Genomic DNA, 25,649 nt, shown 5'->3' with positions numbered 1-25,649 from the left:
TGCTTCCCTAATATCTCTCGCTGTTCTGCTGTTCTGACTATGTAAGTCACACCTGCAATTCATCGCCCTTGTTCAAACAAACCATCCTTCTATGCCATTCAAATCTTTCCTAACAGCTCACCCATACGAAAAGAACAATTGTAGATGGAACCGTTCTCCGAGTATCAACACGGCGAGCACAGACAAGTCTACGTTGCTTGGCACAGCGGAGGGCGAAACCCCAAATAGAGGATCCTTTGTGGATACCTCAACCAGCTGATAACGAGCTTGGCTGTCCTGCTCTACTCAATCACAGCTCTTCTCCGGCGATAGCTTTCGTACCTGAATTTACATACACTTACCTCCATGTGGCCGAGCAATGCTCAGAAGCTTGATGAGTGTCCTTATCGGCTTAAATATACCAAATGCAGAATGCGTGACCCATCCTAGCGTGCACTGATAGCTCCAGCTTTGAATCCGAGGTTATACGGTCATGTAGTCTCCTAGGGGTTTGTCTTCTCAAACATAGCTTCTATACTTGATGCCACAGCAACCTACAGCTAGAAATTAACGAAACTGAGGCGACAACAGGCATTGCTCACCCCATACCCGTTGTTTAGCCATGTCCCCCTCAAATCCAACCCTCGATGCCTGGGAAGCATGCAACAAGATCGATACAGCCTTTGTGATGACTTGTTGTGCCTTCTGCTGGCCTATCATTCCCGCAGTCGGTCTTGGGTACTCTGGTTACAGCACTCGATGGAACAGCATTGCCTCATTCTACCCAGCTCTCATCGCCGTCTCTGTATGCACGATACAGTGGTGGGCGATCGGCTATGCTCTGGCTTACGGTGAGGGTGGAGCCGTCGTAGGACCGTTGACGACCGCCTTTCATCGAGGCGTTGGTGCCGATCCTGTTGGGACTATCCCCGCAATCCTGTTCAGCTTTTTCCAGCTGATCTTTGAGGCAACGGTTTGCGCAATCGCGATTGGTGGCGCATGTGAGCGAGGACGAATCGTAGCTATAGTTCCGTTTGTGTTCTTGTGGTCAACTTTCGTATACTGCCCACTAGCGCACATGGTTTGGGGAGGAGGCTTCCTCGCTGAGCTCGGAGTTCTTGACTTCGCTGGAGGAACGCCAGTCCATATTAACTCGGGCGCAACAGCCACGGCGTTATCTTTGTACCTCTCCTATCCAGTCGCTCGCTCTCGAAAGTCGGCAAACCGAACACCCAGTCACCTGGCTTTGCATAAGCCACATAACACCATCTGTCAAATGATCGCTCTGATTATCATCTGGGGGAGTTGGCTGGCGTTCGATGCTGGCACAACTCTGGCATTGAACTACAAGAGCGTGATGGCTATGGTCGTGACAAATGTCTGTGCAAGTGCGGGAGCTATTACCTATGCAGTATACACCTGGGCCGAAACAGGGAAGTGGGCAGTCGATTCTGTGTTCCTGGGAGCAATTGCTGGACTGGTCATGATCACACCGTCTGCCGGCTTCATTGGTATTAATACCGCTTTGTTGTAAGTTATCGACTTCCCTGTACATATTATCCTGCCGCAACAAGAGAACATGCTAACCATTGCAATCTGCACAGTTTCGGCATCTTTGGTGCTCTTCTGACCCGGCAAGCTCTTCGTATCAAGTTCACGCCTTGGGCTCGAAAGTGGCGCTGGGTAGACAATGGGGACACCTTTGCGACACATTGTCTGTGCGGCTTTGCAGGGACCATTGCTACAGGCTTGTTCGCGTCGAAAGAAGTCGCATCCTACGATGGTGTAACTGATATTACTGGCGGTGTCGTCTTCGATGGCAATATTCGTCAGCTTGGCATCCAAGTGCTGGAGGCTTGTATTGGGTTCACTTGGTCATTCGTGGTGAGCTGGCTGTTGTTCGCACTAATCGACTGCGTTCCTGGTCTGGAAGTGCTGTGCACCAATGACGAGCTTCTGATGGGTATGGATGCCGCCCAGATGGAGGAGACATTGACGGAGCACCACTGGACGGATGAGGCCGAGTACAAGGCAATCGATGCTGCGAAAGGCCCTATATCTATTGCATGAGCGAACGACGGCGAGGTGAGATGAAATCTGATAAGTGTCCCTAAAGGCAGTGCGGTAATCTGTGTTGTTGACATTTTTAAGCGCAAATTATACATATACAATCATAGAACCATTGGTCCTAGTCTCTCAGGTCTTGTCTGCTCCCTTCAAGTCTCTAGATGCATCCTTACCTGGTTTAGCTTTTGCTTCCATGATATCCAACATAGCCTCAAGATCTTCGAGACTATCTTCGAGGCCATCACCTTCGAGATCAAAGTCCATCAGATCATTGAATTCTGCGAGCTTCTTCTGGCTCTTCTGGAGCCACTTCTCCATTTCCTGGTTTTCCTTGGCCAACTTCTTGGTCTCGTCCTGTAGCTGCTTTTCCTGCTTCGTCAAGGATTGAGCATTGGAGTGAATAGATTTTGCCCGTGACTGTAGATCTGTATCGACTTCCTTAGCAGCGACATCGAAAGAACTGAGGAAGGCTTTGCGGGCATCTGCTGTCCGTTCAGCTTGACTCGGTTGTGGCCTGATAGAAGATGTCCCAACAGCACTCAGGCTTGCCTCTGCCGTTGAGTGCCGGGAAACGCTCGACATGTTTCTTGACTGACTGACTGACCGAATGCTCACATTGCCTGGTTCCTCTGCAGAGTTGACAGTAGGACAACTGCGGCATGTGCAGGATCGGCCACCTCTGATGCCTGAGGCACGATTGTTCTCTAGCCATGCTCCGCCTGCGTCATCCCAGCACTCTCTACTGGAAGAAGCACCAGGTAACTCCTGCCGCTTATATTGCAGCTGTGGTAGACAACCGATGTAGGAAACCACCGATGTTGTCGGCGTTCACTGCAGAGCCCATCGTCGAGCTCAAGCAACGCGACAAGTCGAAGATCGAGTCGATCCTGGCCCATGGAGACCATCTACTGGTCGGTCTAAATACGGGCGCTCTTCGCGTGTATAGAGTCAACCCTGGCCCTGAGCAAAACGAAGATGGTGTGGACGATCATGATGAGGTCTCACAGACAAAGAACAAGCCGACCGAGCTTCTTGCTGAGCACGAGAAGTTCTCGAAATACAAGATCGAACAGCTAGCAATCTTCAAAGAAGCCAACATCCTTATATCCTTGAGTGGTGGCTTGATCTCTATACACGACTTGGGCACTTACAAACTTCAAGAGCAACTCAGCAAGACCAAAGGCACTACCATCTTCGCTGCCACAAGCAACATCGTCCAGGACGCAACCACCAGAGTTCCAACTCTTGTTAGCAGATTGGCTGTTGCTGTTCGCAGACGGATCCTCCTCTGGTCGTGGCACGATGGAGAACTCGCTGGCGATGCAGACGAATTCACCCTTGCTAACAGCGCGAAGTCCTTGACCTGGGCTATGGGGACGAAGCTCTTGGTCGGTCTGAATCAGAACTATGTCATGCTGGACATAGAGTCTCGGGAGCAGAAGACCATTGTCGGCCCTGGAAGCATAGGCGGACAACCGGGCTCTGAGAGAGGAACAGGAACACTGAGCTACATTGGGATGGGTAGCATGATGCCGGCACCACTCGCTACAGGTCTTGGTCCCAACGAAATGCTACTGGCCAAGGACGTCAATACACATTTTGTCGATCGAAATGGTGAGCCTATTGGTCGCAGGCAGATACCGTGGCGAGGCACTCCGAAAGCAGTCGGATACTCCTACCCATTTCTGCTAGCTCTACAGGAGTCGGCTAAACAGGGTGTGCTGGAAGTGCGAAACCCCAACACACTCACTCTGTTGCAGTCTATTGAGCTGCCCAACGCAGGACTCTTGCAAGTGCCTAATCCGAGCATCAGTCTTGCACATCAAGGCAAGGGTTTTCTTGTTGCAAGTGATAGAATTATTTGGCGCATGAAAGGCTTACATTACGATGCACAAATCGATGCACTGGTTGAAGCCGACCAACTTGACGAGGCCATTAGTCTGCTTGACATTGTGGAAGAGACACTGATCAAAGACAAGGAGGGCCGACTAAGAGAGATCAAGATGCAGAAGGCTCAAAGGCTGTTCGACGAAGGTAAATTTCGTGATGCCCTGGAGCTTTTTAGTGATGTATCTGCACCACCTGAACGTGTTATCAGGTTGTACCCTCGGCTCATCGCCGGTGATATGGCTACGGCCAGGCCACAATCACCGCTTGAGCCCAGAAGTCCACAGATGAACAGACCTGCATCAATTGCCAGCAAGTCGAGTATAGAGAAGATTAGGAAACAAGCTTCTGATGTAGCAAACGTGCCTAGTGGCGTCAAGGAAAGCACAAATGAAAAGGAGCTGAAATCTGCAGTAAGAGAATTGCAGGCGTTTCTAGCTGATATTCGCAGACGACTTCAGCGGTTCTTTGACCCAGATCAAAACATCAGACCACTATCCGAGCTCGAGGATGGCCCTCAAGCAGAAGACAACAAAAACGTCGTTGAACACATTCTAGAAGTCAAGAATAACGACGAAGCGCACGTTAAAGACAAACTCCTCGAAACCGCAAAAGTTGTGGACACGACGCTCTTCAGAGCTCACATGTACAACAATCCTGCATTGGCTGGTTCGCTGTTCCGCATCAAGAATCACTGTGATCCCGAAGTTGTTATGAACAAATTGGAAGAGACAGAACGATACAGTGAACTGATAGATTTTCTGTATGGTAAGCGCTTGCACAGAGAGGCGCTGGAGAGACTACAGCGATTTGGCCAGTCAGACAGGACCGACGACATCGATCCACAGCTCCATGGTCCGGACCGCACGGTCAGCTACTTGCAGAACCTGCCAGCCGAGCTAATTGATCTCATTCTTGAGTTTGCGAAGTGGCCACTGGAAACAAAGCCTGAAGTAGGCATGGAGATTTTCATGGCTGACACTGAGAACGCCGAGTCTTTACCACGCGACAAGGTGCTCGCCTTTCTGGAGTCGATTAACAGGCGACATGCGATGCGATATCTGGAGCATGTAGTGGATGAACTCGACGATACCACTCCAGAATTGCATCAGCATCTGATCGTTCTTTACTTGGACGAACTAAAGTCAAGAAACACCGAAGACAGAAGTGACGAAACGTTCCAAAAGCTTCTTACTCATCTTCGACAATCAACACAGTACTCGGCAGCCAAGACGCTGCCTATGCTGCCACGAGACGACCCGCTGTTTTATGAGGCTCTTGCCATTGTATACAGCAAGATGGGCCAGCACAAACAAGCACTGCAATTGTTCGTCTTCAAGCTCAATGATACCGCCAAAGCAGAAGAATACTGCAATCAGGTATATCTACAGGAGAATTCAAACGCGAACCAGCGCACAGCAGCAGGCAGTTCTCAGAGAACGTCAACAGCACAAGCACAAACTGAAGACCCTATCTCGGAAGCATCTACGATTTATGCACTTTTGTTATCGCTTTATCTCTCCCCACCTCCCGCAACACCACCTGATCAAGAAGAAAAACCACGAATCGGAGACGCCCTGTCTCTGTTGGCAAGGCATGGCCCACGTCTGCCAGCCTCAAACACTCTATCCATCATACCTAATGAACTGCTTGTGAAAGAGCTTGAGTCTTACCTGCGTGGCCGTATACGGACAGCCAATACAGGTATGAATGATACTCGCATGATTTCGAATCTACGCAAAGTCGAAGCCGTAAGAGTACAGGCTCGTTTGCTCCTGGGGAACGGTGAAGATGGTGATCCTGGTGCCAAGCTTGGCCCTAGTGAGCCCATAAGTGATGCAGCAGCAAAAGGTCGTAGGAGAAAGATAGTCATCAATGAAGACAGGGTTTGCAGAGTATGCCACAAGAGACTGGCAGGAAGCATAATCAGTGCGTTTCCTGATGGCAGTGTAGTACACTTGAGCTGCCAAGTAAGACGTGAGCAGGAGCTCGGGTTCACCTCCTCAGCTCCGGTCACTGTCAGCTAAATGCAGCCAAAGCCGTTGGTCTATAATTTTTGGACAACGTTCTCTTCATCCTTCCAACGAACCTGATCACCACACTCAGGGCAACGAATTCCTCTTATGACTTCTTGCAGGCTTAACCAAAGTCTAAGTAGCACTGAGTAGGCTCTTTGAGATATCCATTACAGTGTTATCCCAGCTGCAATAGTACTTCGAAGTAATCGATGACTAGCAGTAGTCTTTGTGCGTCTGTCTCAGTAAGTCGGGGTTGAATGCACAAACTTGGCCCCGTACCAGTACTCATTTGCAGCAAGCACAAGTTCCAGCCAACCACAACTCGAGCCAGGCCTGCAGTTCACGGTCGCCTGCCAGTGTGATACTACCACTTTACTAAGCCAATCCCTATCACTTTAAAAGCTACTGCTTCGATATGTGACTTGCAGTCACAAGCTAGCAGTTTTTTCCTGATCACCACCCGCACACGTATGTTGCTTCCAAGCTCCTTTATCCAATACTTCGACCATCAGTCTGAAGCCCGCGCCTGCCACTTCATCAGCAGTGGACGTTCAACTTTCGCGCCGAATCCACTGCCCGCTCTGACCCTCTCGTGCCTGCCTTCTCTTCACTTTGCTGCATAGTACTTGCATGGCTCGCTTTTTGACCTTGCCGATTGAGGTTCGGCTATCGATCTACCAATACCTGTTCTCAGATGACAGCATAAGCTTACTTCTGTGGATAGATGAGAGAGAAGAACGAAAATTTATAGAAACGCAACGATGCTCACTCTCTCGATTGTCTGAAGTACCCGTGCATCGTGGCATATTGCTCACCTGCCTGCAATGCTACGAAGAAGCCATTGGTCTTCACGAAAAAGCTCTTAGTCATCTTGTGATCGAAGTGGAACGCCTCCAAAGGGCTTATCCAGCATCGAACACCGCTAGCATTTCTGGTCACAGATACCACGGATACGTGTTAAAGGCTTTGAACCAATTGTACGAATCTCCACATCACCGATCACTTCTTCACCAGATTCGTAGATTAACATTGCCGGACTTTGTCTCCCATGAGGAGCTCTTCGAGCTCCTGCAACTGACGCTTCTACCTGCCGTCAGGACTCTAGAATTCGTTGCACTCGACGGACAGATCAAAGATCTCTTTGCTGCTACAGACCCATCTGCGCGTCCCTTCAACGAAACATCGTCCTCAGAATTGGCTCCAGATTTTCATAATATGCGCCCCTTTTTCGTACATCCTACGAGACGTTTCGATCCCAAAGACCACGTTTTGAGGTCGACTTTTCAATGGGGAGCGCGCCCGAGCATGATGCATTCGGGCTTCGAGTGGAAGAGGTTGTCTGATGCAATGCTCACGATCACATTTCTGTGGACAACAGAGGTGGATTGGTTCTTCATCTGCAAGGCATGTCTTGCCTCAAGAAAGGTCAATGCCAGAAGCCAACACAAGTCGACAGATTCGTTTTGTGGTATGGTTACATACGTAGGTCCTTTCCACGCAACTTTTTGCCCCACGAGTAAACTCCGACAATAGAAATGTCTTGCTGATTAATGATGTTATGGTATAGATGTATACCTATAATTGTTCCAAGGACGAGATCATCAGCATGAGCTTCATTTCGACGCGACGAGCCAAGCACTGCGGATACAGTCATTGTGAGTTCGAGGAAGTTTTCCTCCGTTACCTTGGATCAACACGACCTGCTTCTTTGCCTATCTGTGATTGGAGAAGCGAACTACATCCTATCTAGGCTCTACTTGGGATCGAGATTGGAGTGTAATATTCGCAACGTGTGAACTCGGGGACAACAAGCATGGAAAACAGATGTATTCATTGTGTGAGTGCATTCTAAGCCATTCACTACACACAACTGACCATGCCTCATAATTCGAGTAAATGTAGCTACCACAATACGATCCAAGGAAGACACATCAGAACTACAAATACGATCCATGCATACCTCAATATTCGCACACGCGTTCCATACAACAGTGGCAAATGCTCGACTGAAGAAACGCGAACGTCTAAACGATCTCTTTCCGCACGTCCCTTGGCTTCTCGCTATCACCAGTCACAGTATCACTGCTGCTCGCCCGTGTCTGAGTATCTGCGATAGTCGTGTGACCTGCATGCTGATCAACGTTTGTCTTATGAAACTTCCTAGCAGTAACCTTATTCTCGAACAAGATATCTAGCTCAGCATAGGTACGACCTTTGCACTCCGGCAGCATGAAGAACATGAATGCAGCCAGAATGGCGGTCAGTCCAGCAAAGAAGAAGCCGCTTTTGCCAGCCCAGTTCCAATCGGTTGGCGAAAGCATGCGTGGTACAATGATGTTATTAATGATGCCACCCTAAGAGTTGTTCGGTCAGCTCGCGACGTGCAAAGACCAAGGGATGAACTTACCAAGTTATACACGTTTCGAGCCAGGACAACTGTCTTCACCTTGGCTCGGGTTGAGGGGATCTCAGATACGAGGGCATAGCATACTGGACCGACTGTACAGTTGTATACAAGAGTGTATACTAATAATACAGAACCGAGAGCCCATGCAGCGCCGACGTTGTCTTGAGATATGACGCCTAGACCACCTATGACCAGAAGGAAGCAGGATAGGAGGCAGAGGCCCCAGAAGTAAAGAGCTCGTCGGCCGATATGGCTCATCAAAAACCAGGAGATGAGTGTTCCAATGAAACCCAGGGCGTACTGACCGATCGCCATGTTCAAGCCGTCCTCACCACTGAGACCGGCTTCCCGAAATATCTGTACGGAGTATCTGGCACGATATTAGCAGATGGTTGTTGCGAGTAACGCATGTGGTCTTACCCCATCAGTGCAGCTCCACACAAGGCCTGTGTAAGCCAAACCACGCACGCAATCAGAGTTCGACGCCTCTCGATGGGTCTGAAGCAGTTTCGGTAGCCGACTCCTTCATTCATGGCTTTTTCAAGCTCATTAGTGTGATTGATCAGGGCTAATGCACCATCAAGGTTAAAGGGTATATCCGCAGAAGGTGTCGTAAGTCTTCTCACGCTGTTCCGAGCGTCGTTGAACCGGCCTCTGCGAACGAGCCACCAAGGTGATTCTGGTGCCATCAATGCCCCGACGCAGATGAACGGCACCCAGACCCATTGCAGACTGAATGGGATTCTCCAGCCCCAATCGTTGTTTATGGTGTCACAACCGCGCAGTACACCTGATGACACAAGCTGTCCTGAAACCCAGCATAAGTTGATGTATGTTGTCAAGTATGGTCGAAGTACTGCAGGAGTGATGTCAGAGGCATATGTGACTGTCAAAGTCTGGTAGATGCCCCAAGGCAATCCCATCAGAACCGAACCAGCAGTCACCATCCCTATACTCTGCGCGAAGAAGTGTATGAAGTTGAAGGCAGCAGACGCAAAGAGTGCAAGCAACATCGTCTTTCGATAGCCGATCCACTCCGACAGGTATCCATTGATCCAAAGACCGATGATAGAACCAGCCTGAGTACCATTCAGCACAGCGGCCTGCCATGCAGCGGATATTCTTGGATTGCCATCTGGGTCAAGTTCTGTCCCGAAGGAGTTTCGGAAGGCATCGTAGCCCATGAATGTGCCTGTGGTCGCCAGGTCATATCCCTCCATCACAACCGCCAAACTCATTATCAGCGAGAAGCATATTGCTCGCTTATACAATCGAACAGCTTGTCGAATGGTGAGAGACTTTTCCGTCGCAGTTGCTAACTCGATCTCGTTGACCTGCTGGCCTATACTTGGATTTGCCTGGCTGAGACGCCGGAATGTGTTATCGTTCATGCGTACGACACCCCCATCGTTGCCGTTGCTAGCATCTGGAGTCGAATATCGTTTGGGGGACATATTGGACGAGTTCGCTCACGTTTAGCTTGTCGTCGAAAGAGGTGCATAGTCGATTGAGATGGGACAGCACAGTGGTCTATATATCTACACACAACAACGTCAGCAGCCACTGGGCTCTCATCATTTCCACGAGCAAATGGGCGCCATGTGTTTTGTGCGGATCTCGTCCCAAGCGCAACCCCAGGTTGGACCTCCTATGACACACGTGTTCCCCAGATGCCACGTTGCGGGCCAAATCGTCCGGGGTTGTACTTGTGCATTGCGAGAACTTTCACGACAGGTCCACATCGTGAAAACCGCAGAAGCGCTTCAGAAGGTTTGTGGGCTAATATCTGCCTCATCTTTAACCGTGCCGAATGCAGAATACGAACGTCAAGAAAACATGACGAGGCCCCAAGGGTTGGCGGGAGTCTTGGCTCTAGGAAAGGCTTTCGTAAGTGAGGGCTTGGCGAGAGCTGGGCGAGGTGGAAATGGAAGGGAGAGCGGCTCGAGATGACGTATGTACGTACAGTATGGCAAAAACCAGGGGACCGTTAGTACTGGGAGGCAGTACCTGTACAGTGCAAAGCTGCAGGAGATACAACCGCAGAGGTATGCCAATTTGGCGATACAAGAGAAATCCCAAGTTTTGTAAATAAAGGTGGCGTTCTCGGATGTTAGTCGCCTGCAAGGCTCGGGCGAGCAAAAGAGTCAGGGAGAGGGAACGTGGAAATACTTCGGTAGTGGAAAAGGTTTTCTTTCACCATCATACATAGAACGTAGCCGCAAAGAATCGTTGGCAATCAAAAAAAGAAATCCAAGATCATCGAATAACAAGCTCACAAGAAGTCGTATCCCAAATTTTCGAGTCTGCAGCTGAACGTCTACAGCTCCCCGTTATACATAAATTCCTCCAAGACCTCCAATTCCAGCAAACCCTGCACATCCATCTGAACTTCTCGATCCACCACATCGTCACGCAAGAAATTGAGACCCTCCATCGCTTTCCCGCCACAAGCCTTGCGCAATGTCAGGAAAGCGTAGTGGCCGCCAACGACAGGTCGGGCGAAGAAGTTTGGCCCTGGAAAGCCGCCGCTTCCTTCTGTGTCATGCAGGTCAGTCAGTGGCCGGTCGGTGTTGGTCTCATTCACCCATCGAGCGACTCGCTCAAGTATATCTGCGCGAACTCGTGGAGCAGCGACTGACATGGCGAAGAATTCCCAGTCGGTCTTTGTGTATATGTGACGGGAGTCTAGTGGAAGGCCGTATTTTTGGCGGACTGCGTAGTACCAGTCTGATTGCATCTGGTAGATGTGTTGTGGGACAAAGCCAGAACTCTTGCTGGGTGATTTGATCGGCTTTTGGCCAGTGACCAGGGGGCTTGTGTCGGCTGAGTCTGTGTTCTCGAGGTGAAAGCACAACAAGCTGTCGGCATAGAGGTTGTAGGTTGTGGCCCAGGAGCCGAACCAGTTGTACGCTACCTTGGCATGTGTCTTGTCTCTAGAAATGCCTAATTCTTCCCACTTCTCGATATAGACTCTCGACGTGTTGTCGTATCTTTTGACATCAGCTTCATAGCCAGCAATTTCTGCCAGGCCAGCCATGGCTTTAATGCCAATGATACCCTTCAGCGCCAGATTGGTCTGCAAAGCTAGCCAGCCAGCAAAGTCATCTGTCGATAGCTGGTTCTCGGGCTCGAGACTGTAATCGACTAAATACTGAGTCCATTGCTTCCAGAGGCGATAGCTTCGCTGGACCCATCTCTGTGCTTTCTTTTCCGACTGACTGTCTGAGGTCCAGGGCTCATCGATATATTGAACGCCAGCATCCGTGCCAACATTTAGGGGCCATATCTTTTCATCGTTTCTCTCCAGGTAATTGGGAGCTTGTTGCCAGGTGGAGCTGACAGAGCTATTTGTACCATACTTGATTGAGTTTGCCAGTGCAAGGCCCATGATGAGGATGTTGCCGCATTCTTCGACTGGCATATACTCGTCATTGCCATCAGGGTGACCAGTTGCATTGGGGTAATGAGCGCCAATGTCGTGCATAGCATACTTGTTTGGGTATTGGCCGCTCATCATATGTTCGATCAGCGGCTCAAGCAGGTATGCCAACCACCTGGGATTAGTGTAGAGGAAGAAAGGAAAAGCAGGGAAGATCACATCTATCGTTTGTGTGTTGCCGTCTGATGAGATCTCCTTCATGAACAGTAGTGGATCTTCTGGCGTGCCCGTGAAGTGAGTGGCGCCCATGACCTGCCTAGCAGATACTGCCACAATGTCAACGTAATCTTCAGCTCCAGACCTATAGGCATCGACCGCAAGCTGAGCGGAATAATTGGAAGCAAGCTCCTCAGCATGTCCATAGTCAAGCCAATGAAAAGTGACAAGATCCTGAGGAGAAGACATGTACGATGCCCACAATGGACGTAGAAGTGTGAGCCCTCTAGCTGAAGCATATTGAATGACCGGATTTTGGATATGAGCAATTGTGAACATGACATTCTTGACGTGCGCATGTGATTTGAGGCTCGTCGTGTTAGCATTGAAAGACTTTGAGAAAGCGAAAACAGGCTCGTCGTCCATTATGCTTCGGAATCTACCATCAGCATGGTCTTGCAGGGTTCCCGTTCTGGAGAACCTCTGCCTGAGTTCCGATGAAGTGCCTGCCTCATGACGAAGATCAGAAGGACCAGAGAAGAGTAAGGTACCCCACTCTGGTTGTTCTCGGGTTTCTGTGAAAGCTTGCTCGGTCTCCCTTCTAACCATCCACGTCTTGAGACCTTGGTCCTCTTCCTGTTGTAAATGAGTGTGCTCTATATCCCACACAATCTTGTTGGCCCTATCACCACTGACCCATTGACCATTGACATCAACATAGATGTCCACGTCCACGTCACCAGTCACAAACACGTTCAGATAGGCTGCAGGTATCGATTGCCGGAGGGTAGAGGTAGGGGTAATGGGTGAGAGAAAGGACAGCGTTATCTCCAAAGATCTTGAGGAATTGTGCGAAAGGATATTGTAGGTGAGGTTGGTAGTAGACGCATCGTACTTGGAGCCCAGGTAGGTGGGATAGGAGACGTTGTAAGAGCTGTCGTGAGGGCTCAAAGCGTCCTGTGGTCTGCCCAGTAAAGGGTATACCTTCTCTTCATGTGGAAGTCTAGCTAGGACAGAGAAGCCAACATGCTCTCCAGTCCAGAACATAGGCCATGATTCCCATGGCTTTCCGCGTGCATCGCTGAGCCATGTGCTTAGGTATGGATTGCGTACAATAAGTGGAAGGACTGGGGGAGTCAGGCGAGAGGCATCGACCAAGGAAGGTAGGGCCGCTGCGAGCACCGTCAATGCGGAAACCAGCCGCATCGTGGTAGGAGGAGCAACAGCTGTAGCTCTAAGCTGTACTAAAGATACTGGTAATGCAAGGGAGAAGGATAAAGAGCAAGCGACACGAAGGTCGACACCGGAAGAGCGAGCATCGTGGACTGCTCAAGGACAGCGACCACTTGGCGCGAGGGATACAAACTGTCAGCAGGTCATTTGACCATAGTCACCGGTCCCAGTGACGCAAATTTGCTTTTCGGAGCGTCCCAGATGCAACGTGCGCCAAATGACGATCTGGATTGACGGGAGCTATGCCTGTTCCTAACACAAACCCCAGGTTTTGACTGGAGGCTTGAATATTCCTACGCACGTGATCAAACAAGGAAGAACTCCCGAGCTAAGCCACACCGAGGTATTGGATAGAAGCACATGGCAGTCTCGATGCTCCTCAGCACATTGCTTATCGTCGACTGCTCGTGAGGCAGAGTTCAGGAACAATCTTGCGCGAGGTGACGAACCCTTACTTGAAGTCACCACTAGATTGTGTTCCAAGTAGGACAGCAACACCTCGTTTATGCAAGGAGCACATGGGAACTGATAAGTTAAGCTTTGTTGCAGACAGCGCACATGTTTTCGTGTGATCCTGCACAGGATCTGGTCGTGTATGCGTGGGAGGATAAAAGTACAGTCAGATCACTCCCTGCGAGGATTGCATATCGAGCAGTGTAAACCCCAGCTTGAAGGCAGGTAAGAAGACCCGCACGTGCAGAAAGACAACGTATTCCGACAACATTGGAACAAGCACCGCAGCATGGACTTCCTGACAGGCTCTCAGCTCGCATTGAGGCATACTTCTTTATCTGGCTGTCTTGCCGTGCTCAGTTGTTCTCCTGTCGAACAAATGCCATACTCTTCCTCAACTCCCGCTCCTTCTGCTTGCCTTGTAGTTCCAGTCTTTCGATCGCAAACTGCAGTTGATCTTTTTTCTGCTGAAGTCTCTTCATCTGTAGTGCTTTAGGATCTGTAAGGCTCGAACCTTGACTTGTGGGCATTGGTCTAGCCCGAGCAGGTTGTCCAACAGCTGAGTTGCGCTGTGACCCAAGTCTTCCTTCCAACAATTCAGATCGGGCCTTCAGACTTTGCTCTTTTCGTGCAAGCTGATCCACATGACTTTCAGCTGTGGACAGCAACTGCTCTATTGCAGGAGATATCTCATTCGCTAGTGATTGTTGCGCTTGTTTCAGGACTGCTTCAGGCACGAGCTCAAAGTGTTGCTGAGTCTGTAGAACCTTCCGCAATCGAGGAAAGTCCGAAACACCTTCGTCTAGGATCGAGATACTGGAGTCAAGCAGTGCTAGCGATGCTCGCAGGCTCGATACCGCTGGCCCGAGTGTGGCCATGGTTCAGTCGGAAATCTTTGGTATTAGCTACCTCGTACCTGATCGTAGTGCTGCTTGCAGCTGGGACAGTTCTGACAGCTGCCAGTCTATACGTCTCATACTAAGAACGCTTGAAAGTCCTGGGTACATTGTTTAGACGATCAATAGCTTGAACTGCGAGTGTTTTGCTTACTGAATCTGTAACCGCGATATGTATGTATTGGATTGAATCGTTGCAGACGATATTGCCGCGAAAGATGCTGTTCTGAAGAAGAACAATCAGTAATTTATCGGAACAGGTGGCTAATATCACGTGAATGGCATCCGCCAGATTTGCTAAGCTCCGTCGCAGCTTGACCACGTCCCCGGTCATAGAAGAAACGTTTCTAGCTCGACCGTCCACTCGAAAAGCAGCCAGACGTACTAAATACAAATAAAATGCCTAGTCTCCTACCCAAAAAATTCCCTGGCAAGATGTGTACGTTCGACTCCGTCCACATTGGCAACAACCAAGCTGACTGGATTGCTAGCGGAGCCCATGATCCCCTTCTTCGCTGCAGGTCTGTTAGTCCTATACGGCATCAACGCGGGCGCTACTGCCATGATGAACTGTTCGTGACCACTGACCCTCTGACCGAGTTACAACCACTGACAATACTCTTCAGCTGAGCAATTCGGAAAGAGAGACACCCTGAGAGAACAGAAGGTGGACAACCCAGGAGGCGCGCCGCACTAGAGAGCCACAAGCAAGAGTGTGTCATGTACAAAGACCTCGAGAATGCTCGAAAAGCGTCATTTCAGCATGCAGCCAGTATAGAATAAAATATATCAAGAGGAGCTCAGCAAATGTGTCCGCCGCATCACGAATACCGTCTCCGAAATTGATAGCTGCATACACACACGTCAACGAACTTTCCAGGTCGTCATTCTTATATCGAGATTTAGACACGAGCTAGCTACCGCGTCCGATAAGACAATTTTGCTTGAACCGCAATGACTAAATGACACGGTTAACCATTGACAAATATACACATCTTGAACACCTAGCTACCCACTTGTGAAAGACACGACAGCCAGTTCCTCGAAAAGAAACCTATGCTACGAGCAACATTGACAGCAGCTCACATTTGTCTGCCGCTCACGCGTGCACTATTTTTACACGGTGAAAAGTGCAGCACATTACGGAGCTATGTCAACAGACAAGCTTTCTCTCTGTGCAAACCACTTTGCGTTTCAGAGCCCCGTCCACCATCTCGCTCGCCTGTTCAGCTGAATATTGCAGTGCCTCAAGCTATACTCATGCCTCGTCTCGGCTTTTTTCGAGCATAGAAGTAGTTGCCTATGAATGTCCAGCACTTGCTCTCTCGACAACATTCACAACCCAGTCAACCACTGCCTGTGGCGCAGTCACGTTTGGACAATGGTCAGCTTTGATGCTCGTAACATCAACTTTCTTCCCACTTGCTCGCTCTATCACATCGATTCCAGCTTGCTGCACGTCTCGCGGAATGCAGAGATCATCCTCACACAACAAATAGCTAATCGGCACATCCTTGTATCCCGGATAGGTCAGCTCGCCGATGAAACTAATTGCCGAATGCTTAGGCATCTTCCTGATCCATTCCGCCCCTTCCTCAACCGACATGGAGCTGAGTGTGATTCGTGCTGTTGTCTCCGGATGTTCATGGTGCATCCATCCGTCTTCACTTATGCTCAATGGTATTGTCTGCTCTGGAGGGGCCTCGCCTAGAACGTCTTTGGCCGCCTTACCAACTTCTGGCACTAGACAAGTCAGATAGCCCATCCTCACTAGTCCCCCTGCTTTTCCTTGCTTAGTTCTCTCCTCCTTGCTCAGTCCTTTGACACTTTGGGTCATTGGCACTCCACCATAAGAGTGCCCAATAAGCACCACGTCTTTGCCTTCGTCTGCTAACCTCTCGACTTTCTCGGCAATAAAAGTGGCATCGTCGTTCATGGTCGCTGGTGGCCCTGGACGGCCTTGAAGTGTGGATAGCCCAATACTAGGCAGGTGGATAACGTCGATATAATAGCCTTTTGCAATCAGAGTGCTGACGTTGTCTGCATAGAAGACCGGGAGCCCGAATGATCCCGGCACGAGCACGATGTAGGGTTTCGACATGGTTGCAAATACTCAAGATAGCTGGTTCGTACGAGGCCTGAATCAATGGAGTAATCGTTCTGTTGTGGTTGTTTCTTAGTAAGTAAACGAACTTCTTACTAGGTGCTAAAATGAGAACACTTTGAATGACTGTAGCAGATACTTATACTTGTGCTTGATCTTTCAGGCGTGCTGCTGTTGAAGCATATTTGATCCACAACTTACATCTATTCTAACACTTGCACGCCATTCTCGCCACCATGGATATTTCAAGATTTTGACTCCCATCACTGCCCGTGTTTCTCGTTACGACCTTGATCAGATCACTAGGCTTGCATCAAACCATCACATGGCAGCACCTCAACTTGCTGACAACATTTTCTTGGCTTCCTCAAGTGTTGGTCCGAGCCGGACGAGTCACAGAATGCATTGATCGATATGGAACCATCTCAACTAATCAATTGTCCAACAATCCGAGGTCTTCTGTCTTGGTGCACCTGAATGTCCTACACGTGTTGATATCTAGTCGAACACGCAGAATGCGGACGAGCATAAGCGGGTACGCAGATGGACATGCCATGGCAACCGCCTCAAACGCGGAACACTTCTTCTATATGCCATGGACAGTCCATGAAGGGTCTCAGCCATTTCGGTCGACCTACGAGGCAGTCCCGAGAGCAACAAGCCACTACGTTTGTAAGGGTAGTAGAATCTGATGTTGCTACAGTACACATACCTGGATCGAGCAGATCTCTGTGGGATGAGTTTCTTGACGTCTGACCTTGCATGATAACCGAGCCTGGTTTCTGACCGGCCCCTTTTCGACGTGGATGAAAGTACCCCTTGAGCAAGTAAATCAAGTACGTAGACAAGCTGATTGTGTACTGCACGAGTACGAGGTTGTCAGCTGTGCATGCCTAAGGCAGCTCTTCTCAAATTAGGCGGATGTTCGTACCGAAACTTTAGGCTTGCTCTACCCCAATCGTCCCCTAAACTGTTCATTGACTGGTGCGTGTTTATAGTGGTCCGCGAAGTGCTCGTCATCGATCGCGATGACTACGATCTCAGGTGGACGCGATCACTAATCGAAGAACAAGTTCATCAATCTCGAACGCGTCTGATGGTTCTCTGTCCTTTGTGTCACATTGGCAGTAAGGAATCTGAGCGATATGGCCCCGTATCGAAGAAATGACGAGCGTCAAAGGAACGACGAAGAGCGTCCGCTGCTGACTACCGAAGGAGAGCGCAATAGTTACGCGGACCATGAAGAGCCACAAGAGATCACTTTCTCTGACGAGGCCGACGACAATCCAAAGAAATGGAGCAGCAGGAAGCGAATGGTCAACGTGTTTATCATCGGCTTGATGGCAATCCTCACACCATTAGCGAGCTCAATGTTCACGCCTGGTATAACTCAAATCGCCGACGACCTCAAAGCTCCAGAGACGAGTATCATTGCCACCACGACCGGCTTTGTCATTTTGATGGGCATTGGACCGCTGATATTGGCACCGTTGTCCGAGACCTTTGGAAGAAGGCTGGTCTATATCGTTTCATTCAGTATCTTTTCAGTATTGCAGATACCGTCCGCTCTAGCTCCAAATGCTGCGACTCTGGTCGCTGTTCGCACAATCTCTGGCTTCTTCGGCTCTGTCGGCCTTGCAAATGGCGGCGGTACTATTAATGATATGTACGAACCTTATGAGCGAGCCACCATATTCGGCTGGTATTTGTTAGGACCACTACTAGGTCCAAGTTTAGGTAAGAGCTCATCCTAACCCTATCCACGACTTTACTAAACACCCACCTCACAGGCCCTCTCTTCGGTGGTCTCATAGTCTCCCGCCTCGGCTGGCGCTGGATCTACTGGGTCCTCCTCATAGTCTGCACCTTCAACACTACGATCGGCTACTTCTTCTTGCGCGAGACCTACGCTCCCGTCATCCTCGCCCAGAAACGCGCCCGCCTCATCTCCAAAAACCCCGACAGCAAATACACCTTCGCCGGCCAAGACGACCGCCCCATCACCGCTAAACTCCGCCAGAGCATCAAACGCCCCATAGTCATCTTCATCCAGCCCATCGTTCTCTGCATGTCCCTCTGGCAAGCCCTCATCTTCGGCACCACCTACAGCATCTTCACCAACCTCCAAGCAATCTTCAGCAAAGCACCCTACAACTTCAATAGCGAGCAGATCGGCCTCTTATACCTCGCCCCAGGCCTCGGCTTCATCCTCAGTGTTCGCCTCATCATCCCCCGCATCGACACGGTCTACAACCAGCTCACCGAGAAAAACAACGGAAAAGCGAAACCGGAATTCCGCCTTCCACTAGCCAACATCGGTAGTGTCCTCGTCCCCATCGCCCTCTTCTGGTTCGCATGGACAGTCGAGTACCGTCTCCACTGGGCCATCTGCATCTCCGCAACATTTGTCTACGGTATCGGCCAGGTAGTCATGTTCAACACGATACAGAACTACTACATCGACAGCTTTAGCGAGTATGCCGCCAGCGCAATCGCAGGAGGTAGTGTGTTTAGGAGTTTTGTGGGTGGTGTGGTGCCGCTGTTTGCGCCGGCCATGTTTGATAAGTTGGGGTATGGGTGGGGGATTTCGGTGTTTGCTTTTCTTTCTGTGGCTATTGGGCCGGCGCCGTTGTTCTTTTATTATTATGGTCCGAGGATTAGGGAGAGGTTTCCTTTGACTTTGGACTGATTCAAATGATGGGCTGTTTAGCGATAGAAGAGAAGGGAAGATTTATAGTGGTGAAGTTAGATGTGAAAGTGTAGCTATAGCCTGATCTTGGATATACTAGGAATAAAGTACAAAAGAATCTGAATTATCTTGTATGTTCGAAGTCGATCTGTCCTTCTTTCTTTCTTTTTGCATTAGGCGTCAATCTCTTCCCGTCCATTCAAAAGACCGCCAATACTATGCAACTATGTCCATTTGACTAACACCACAACATGCTCCTGGGGTATTTCAAAAGAGTGACAACATGATCATAACGCCATCGCTGTGCCCATGCCTATTTTTAATCTCCGCATCAAGCTCTATATACATACTGTGCTTGCTGTAACTTTTTTAACCAGTGCATCGACTGTGACAATGCAGTATTCTTCATAAAGGTTATGCATCAATGCTAGCCCCATCCAAGACTCTCGAGCAGCATTCGTGCTTCGTTCATGGGCATACCAGCTACACCAAGGGCTCGAACCTGGCTGCCTTTGCGAAGTCGTTGGAGACCTACAGCAACCTTCCAGCCCTCTGTCTGACTTAGTATGAAGACGTACTTTTTGCCTTCCTGGTCACGAATAGAGGCACGGAGGACGAGGTGACCTTGAAGTTCGACACTCTATCGTAATTGTTAGCACAGACAGAAATTAGAGTGATGAAACTTGTGTGACTTACCTCTGCAAGTTTCATGGTCCATGCCTTGACATCCCATTCGCGCTGTGGGATACCCCTCACGTCATCGTCAATAAAGAGACCTTCGGTGGTGATCCGTAATATCAGTCCGTCGGTCACATTGCCTTGGCCTGAAATGAGCTGGGATATGGGTGTACGCATAAAAGCATTGTTGAAAGAATAGACACCTTTAATAATAATCTTGTCAGGATCCTTGGTTGTGTATGGACCTCTCGTGCTTGGAGGAGGTGTAGTCCTGGCTGTTGTTGCTGATGGAGCGTAGGAATCATCAGAGTACACCGAGCCCGAAGAACTCTTCTGGGTGGCTCGGGACCTATCATACGGTCGGAATGAGTATGCGTCGTCATCTTGCTCGGTTCTGGCTGATGGCATAGGGGGACGTTTGTTGGAAGACAGGTTACTAGCCTTGGCGGATCTGGCTTCTGCTGCCTTTCGGGCCTCTTCGAGGTTTCTGCGGCGCTCCTCAGCAGCTTTGGCATCCGCTTCCTTTTTCTCCTGTTCCTCTTTCTTTCTCCGTTCCTCGTCTTCTTTCCGCGTCTTCTCGAGAGCCTCTTTGGCCTCCCTGGCCTCTTTGGCAGCTTTGAGCAGAGCTTCACGTGCTTCACGTTCTCGCCTCTCCTTTTCCCTTTGTGTTCGCTTGTCAGCTTCGTCCTTAACCTGTTGTGCCTTGTTCTCAGCTTCAGCTGTTTTGGCAGCCGCGTCCTCCTTGGCCTTCTTCTCCTTCCACTCTCGTTCGAGTCGTTCGAGCGTCTCCTTCTCACGTTGTCTCTGACGTTCCTTCTCCAGTTCGTCACGACGCCGTTGTATTTCAGCTGCTCTTTTCTTTTCCTCTTCACGTTTCCTTGTCTCTTCACGTGCCTTCTCCCACGCCGACTTCGCATCAGTGGATGGTGCTGACCGTTGCCATTTCGACCTTGGTGGAGGAGATTGAGGCCGAGATTTGGACTCTTCGGGTGGCTGTTTTGGCTCAGGCTTTGCTTCGGATCCAGGAGCAGGTGGAGGGGTAGGCTCACGAGGAGGCGGCTGCGGTGGTGGTGAATGATAAGAACTATATCCAGGTTGTGGTTTTGGAGGTGGATCAGCATAAGCTCCCGATGAGCTCGATGCACCACCAGCGGCACTTGTTGACGTGGGTCCTCCTGTACTTTCACCCTGTGTTTTACCTAACGCCCAGCTGACCACGCCTACACCAAGTACTAGCATTATTACACCAGATCCGCCGCCATTAACTGTAGTATAGAACCAGTCCTTCGCGACTGGCATAGCCACAGAGTAGAAGAAGAACAGAGCTGCGGTACAGACACATCCTGCCAGAAAACTGTTTCGTTGTGTATTAAGCGAGGGCAAGTATAGGAAACCAGAGCCAGCCGAATGCGGCGGTATGACGAAGATATCGTATTTGCCATCGGGTAGGCCGCTTGAACGTGTCGTACGAGGATTCTCTCCATGGGGTGGAGGAGGCGGAGGAGGTCCCTCCATGCGTGGGTTTGTGGCCTGAGCTCAACTACCTGCCAGCGGAATGTTCAATATATATCGCACGTAGTCGAAGTAGAGGCCTCCTCTTCATTCTTACTGCTGCCAGCCAGGAGCAGTATGGTCACTAAACTCGACGGAATACACAGCGTGATGTGTAACGAAGATCGGCGCCGTCGCAAATCGGGTTGGAAGTGACGGGAATTGTCTTCACTCGCGTTAGAGGATCGAGGGTCATTAGTGAAGTGCCAATAGTCGTTAAAGATCGTGTGTTTTCTGTCGGTTGTGTCGAGTGAACGCGAAAACATACAATGATCATGCCAGAGGAGCTCGAGGTGAATGGCAGTTTCTGGTTGTTCGAGTACCTCACCTATCCACATCCCAGTCAGGAACTCAATTGGCAGCCTAGCTTCCCAGCTGTTTGGCTCGCTTAGTACTATTATGCCTGCCGCACATCCACCCTCATGGTCACCGTGGTCTGCAATACAAATAAAAGGTTCAGAGAAGGTCAACGGACTAACAGAACTACACAAACATGGAAGATCCTGACTATTATTCTGGTTACAATCAATGGGCTTGGAACAATAGCTGTTTCTTCACTTTTCGCGCCTGCTTTGTTTTGCTACCAATGACCCTGCTCGAACGACCTTGTCAGAAGCTGACTGGCTAAGAGGACATGAAAACAAGATTGTCTTGTCCAATCGCAGCGAGACCAACAACAAATTTTCTGACCGATGGGCTGGGAGGATTTTGACTACTGACCGCTACATCGAGCTGCATCTCCATCAATAGCAACGCCTATCAACATTCTAGAAGTCTACGCCCTCTTGCATGGACTTGCAGAACCGTTGACTTCGGAGGCTGTTTATGGATGACACGTTGCAAGGCAAGATTGATCTTCACAGGAGAGTTGTGGATAAAAACAACTCTTAAGTCGGCTATTCACCATGGCAACACCGCGCTATCCTCGAGCCGAGTGCGTGTGGTGCCACGGAGATTTCGCTTTCGCTCAGGACCGGCGCGATGCACGATGAAGTCACATTCGTGGACACGAAGAAAGGCAGGAAGAACCGTTGACGGCTATTTGCTTGTTAGCGATCGGAGTTGTGATACGTGTCCTCCTTGTTCGGCTTGCCGATACAATATGCAGTGTCTCAGCACATAATGTACCCTAGAAGAAACGATTATAGTCTCGAACGAATTGTTGGTAGTAACATTAGCAACCAAGACATTCGACGCTGGCACGGAGGACAATCTATACCATCGAGGCATAGACAAGAACAATGGAAGTTCTAACATTGATTACTAATCTTGAATGTCCGACATCAATAGGTAGGGCAGCATATGGATTAAAGCGGGCAGAATAGGCTGTTTCTAAGGTATAGTTACTGAACAGCATATTCGATTGAGCCAGATCGTCGGCGCACGTCCAAACCTGCTATGCTATCTCCCACTCATGAGTTGAACCAACCCAGATGCAGCTTCGCCCTGGCTGACGGTCCGTTGTACATTACCTTCCTCCATACCAGCATCACTTACTGGTGGACTGCTTAGCTGCTGCCGCACATCGGCTTGGTTCGACGCTGCTGCTTTGAGTCCGCTCAATAATTCTACCTGATTAGATCCCGATGGATGTCGTGAAAGTGGTGGAGACGATGGGAAATGCTGACTTTGTGGTGCGCTCCCATGGCTATCAGGCTCGGTCACAAGCTCAGTTTGTTGGGAGTCGAAACTTTCTAGCAAAGCTGGGTCCAGCTGAGGCATAGGCAAGGAATTGAGATCCCTCACTGGTGGCTTTGTTTGAGCTGTAGCTTGTGCGCGCATAGCTGCTATGGTTGCTTCTGCAGAGTGCACAGCACGGGAGTCTTGCGTGTGGTTGATGGAAGTGATTGTTCGGCCTGAAGATGGCTCCTTGGCGGTCGAGGACGATAATTGAGGGGTGGCTAGCATCGGTCTCCAGTTGGTTGGTGGGGATGCAGACCTTTGACGTAGAGGTTGCGGTGCCTTGAGACGGGAGAATGGCTGGCCTGTTTGCTTTGTCTGAACCTTGTACAGCGCAAGCTGGAGGCGCGTCTGCAATTCGGCCGCCTTTTGGATGAGCATCCTCTTCCGAGCCGCAGCGTCAGACGGTTGTTCTACATCATTGCCCTTCTGCTTCGTCTCCTCTATCACCTTGTTCTGTTGTTTCTCCTCAATTTCAGCTAGCTGTAGTGGTTCGCTTCCTTGGCTAGACGGCAGGCCATCGAAGTTAATGAAATTGGCCAACCCTACACTTCCTGCTGATATCTCTTTCAGAAGGGCAGGTTTCAGGAAGGGTGCTTGTGAATTGTTTTGCGGCATTGGCACTTCATTCAGCTTTTCCAACGTCCTCTGGCTCATTTCCTCTTGAGGTAGTTCGAAATGCGGCTCGAGGGGCATTTGACTTGCGGAAAACGAGGTTTCGGCAGTCACATACGAGGTTCGCGCAACAGACACCGACGTGTTGTTCTGGTGTCTATCATCGTCTAACTCACTATCGCTCAAGAGTTGAGTACGCTGTGAGTCAGAAGTGTTGTCCTCGTGAACGCGTTCCGCATCCTCAACTTCCTCGATCTTCCTCTTGTTGCCTGTTCGAGGGCTCGATGACGGCTGTGTGAATTCAATAATTCTTCGAGAAGTAGCTATTGTGGCCATATCAGACTTAGAAGTAGGATCTCGCTTGGGAGAGCGGATATTGAGATGCGCGTTCTTGTCTTTATCTCCGAGGACGCGTCGTGCGGGCGAGTTCATTATATGCCAAACCACTAGACTCAAATTTTCGCTAGGTTCAGTTGACCGAAGACTCTGTGTCTTGCAAAAGTGAATTGGGTAGTGAAAAGTTGCGCTGTCTCTCACTTGGTTCGGTTTGCTAACCAGAGCCAGGCCCTTGCAGTCTCTAAAGTACCACAATAGTATCGACAAAGGTAAAATAGCTCAGTAACGAAGAACCACCCTATTTCGCAAAACTCGGAAGAGCACAATCGGACAGGCAATGAGAATCGCGTATGGTAAGCAACGAGAAGAGTCGAAATATCCAAGTCCCGAAGCATATTTCCCCACACCAGATACCGCGTCGGACCCTCCTGACTCTTCCCGCCCCGTCGCGTCTCAACGAAACACGCCATGTGGATCGCTCAGCCTGAGTTTCAAGGCAGTATTTCTTCTTGTGTATTCTCTCTTCTTGCATACCCACGACCACTCCCTATACGGAGGCATCTTGTGCGCTACAGCTTTCACGGCATATCGGCATCAAGCGTTCTTGTCCAGTTTTGAGAGATCCTGGCATCGAGTGCCCGAAGCACTCATGCCCGACCTGAAACATGCATCATTGCTGCTTCCACGAGAATGATCGCCTAGGCAAAATTGAAGCGCCATAATCTTAAGCTGGCTGCCTTGGACTTCTGCGAACAGGTAGAAGAAGCAGACGGCAAGGCAGATTGATCCTGGCCTGTAACGCAATCACTACAATCTGGAAATTTTCTAGCTTTGCGACGGAAAGCTGCTGCCTAAATATTCACGAGCAGGAGAGCCCTCTGCTAATGTGAAGTCAAAACACGCTGTTGTATGGCATAGCGATGACGATGTGCTTCGGCAGACGTGGTCTGTCATGTCTATAATACTGTCGTTGCGATTTTTGGCGCATCGAACACAATACCAGATAACTTAATCGAAGATGATAAACTTCGGAGTACGCATGGTCGTATGATGAGCCGTAAAATACGACGCATGCTTTCACTCTCAGTGGAAATGAGTCAACATTAAGGCAACGAGGTTGTCTGCTTATCTGGCGATTGCTTTCTGCTGGCAGCACGGTATCGTCACCTCCTCGTTGTAGACGCACTCCTCACTCGTCAAGGCACAAGGGCTATTTACACGATACCAAGCATTTAAAGCCGAGCCTTGATGCAGTGGGCCAATAGCTTCAATTACTAACGTGGTCTGAACGGGTCTCCTTGCAGCGCGATACTCAACGTGGTGTAGTCTCAACATCAAAGGATGACTCGGAGTCTTCCACCCGCACTCGCATCGCGTACTACGTATTCGGGCACAATATTTTGCACGAATACGAAGACCACAAGTCACAACCACAAAGTACAACTTGGCCTGCATACGCAT

General features: G+C 49.8%; 10 protein-coding genes across 10 annotated transcripts; 3 read left to right on the top strand and 7 right to left on the bottom strand.

The window, feature by feature from the left end:
- Positions 1 to 601: 601 nt before the first annotated feature.
- Positions 602 to 2,049, top strand: LTR64_003965 (uncharacterized protein; the record flags this gene model as incomplete). The annotated part of the gene is made up of 3 exons (XM_064898315.1): positions 602 to 980; positions 1,053 to 1,509; positions 1,584 to 2,049. 3 exons carry the CDS (start codon positions 602 to 604, stop codon positions 2,047 to 2,049), a joined length of 1,302 nt encoding a protein of 433 aa, XP_064754272.1.
- Positions 2,050 to 2,150: 101 nt separating this feature from the next.
- LTR64_003964 (uncharacterized protein) lies at positions 2,151 to 2,628 on the bottom strand (the record flags this gene model as incomplete). Its single annotated transcript, XM_064898314.1, has 2 exons — positions 2,151 to 2,167; positions 2,220 to 2,628. 2 exons carry the CDS (start codon positions 2,626 to 2,628, stop codon positions 2,151 to 2,153), a joined length of 426 nt encoding a protein of 141 aa, XP_064754271.1.
- Positions 2,629 to 2,756: 128 nt separating this feature from the next.
- VAM6 (Vacuolar morphogenesis protein 6) lies at positions 2,757 to 5,960 on the top strand (the record flags this gene model as incomplete). The annotated part of the gene is made up of 1 exon (XM_064898313.1): positions 2,757 to 5,960. The coding sequence occupies one exon, from the start codon at positions 2,757 to 2,759 to the stop codon at positions 5,958 to 5,960; it is 3,204 nt and encodes a 1,067-aa protein (XP_064754270.1).
- Positions 5,961 to 7,975: 2,015 nt separating this feature from the next.
- LTR64_003962 (uncharacterized protein) lies at positions 7,976 to 9,812 on the bottom strand (the record flags this gene model as incomplete). The annotated part of the gene is made up of 3 exons (XM_064898312.1): positions 7,976 to 8,305; positions 8,359 to 8,728; positions 8,779 to 9,812. The coding sequence occupies 3 exons, from the start codon at positions 9,810 to 9,812 to the stop codon at positions 7,976 to 7,978; spliced, it is 1,734 nt and encodes a 577-aa protein (XP_064754269.1).
- Positions 9,813 to 10,675: 863 nt separating this feature from the next.
- LTR64_003961 (uncharacterized protein) lies at positions 10,676 to 13,043 on the bottom strand (the record flags this gene model as incomplete). The annotated part of the gene is given in 2 exon segments (XM_064898311.1): positions 10,676 to 12,960; positions 12,980 to 13,043. The coding sequence occupies 2 exon segments, from the start codon at positions 13,041 to 13,043 to the stop codon at positions 10,676 to 10,678; spliced, it is 2,349 nt and encodes a 782-aa protein (XP_064754268.1).
- A 952-nt stretch (positions 13,044 to 13,995) lies between these two features.
- On the bottom strand, positions 13,996 to 14,517 carry SPC19 (DASH complex subunit spc19; the record flags this gene model as incomplete). The annotated part of the gene is made up of 1 exon (XM_064898310.1): positions 13,996 to 14,517. One exon carries the CDS (start codon positions 14,515 to 14,517, stop codon positions 13,996 to 13,998), a length of 522 nt encoding a protein of 173 aa, XP_064754267.1.
- Positions 14,518 to 15,835: 1,318 nt separating this feature from the next.
- On the bottom strand, positions 15,836 to 16,636 carry LTR64_003959 (uncharacterized protein; the record flags this gene model as incomplete). Its single annotated transcript, XM_064898309.1, has 1 exon — positions 15,836 to 16,636. The coding sequence occupies one exon, from the start codon at positions 16,634 to 16,636 to the stop codon at positions 15,836 to 15,838; it is 801 nt and encodes a 266-aa protein (XP_064754266.1).
- Positions 16,637 to 17,784: 1,148 nt separating this feature from the next.
- LTR64_003958 (uncharacterized protein) lies at positions 17,785 to 19,328 on the top strand (the record flags this gene model as incomplete). The annotated part of the gene is made up of 2 exons (XM_064898308.1): positions 17,785 to 18,376; positions 18,430 to 19,328. The coding sequence occupies 2 exons, from the start codon at positions 17,785 to 17,787 to the stop codon at positions 19,326 to 19,328; spliced, it is 1,491 nt and encodes a 496-aa protein (XP_064754265.1).
- Positions 19,329 to 19,755: 427 nt separating this feature from the next.
- LTR64_003957 (uncharacterized protein) lies at positions 19,756 to 21,521 on the bottom strand (the record flags this gene model as incomplete). The annotated part of the gene is made up of 2 exons (XM_064898307.1): positions 19,756 to 19,968; positions 20,025 to 21,521. The coding sequence occupies 2 exons, from the start codon at positions 21,519 to 21,521 to the stop codon at positions 19,756 to 19,758; spliced, it is 1,710 nt and encodes a 569-aa protein (XP_064754264.1).
- Positions 21,522 to 22,958: 1,437 nt separating this feature from the next.
- On the bottom strand, positions 22,959 to 24,284 carry LTR64_003956 (uncharacterized protein; the record flags this gene model as incomplete). Its single annotated transcript, XM_064898306.1, has 1 exon — positions 22,959 to 24,284. The coding sequence occupies one exon, from the start codon at positions 24,282 to 24,284 to the stop codon at positions 22,959 to 22,961; it is 1,326 nt and encodes a 441-aa protein (XP_064754263.1).
- Positions 24,285 to 25,649: the final 1,365 nt, after the last annotated feature.

Source organism: Lithohypha guttulata (genome assembly GCF_036872675.1).
Source record: "Lithohypha guttulata strain CCFEE 5908 chromosome Unknown scaffold_3, whole genome shotgun sequence".
NCBI lineage: Eukaryota > Fungi > Ascomycota > Eurotiomycetes > Chaetothyriales > Trichomeriaceae > Lithohypha > Lithohypha guttulata.
The sequence above is the reverse complement of the archived record's forward strand: the minus strand, read 5'-3'. Positions and strand labels throughout refer to the sequence as shown.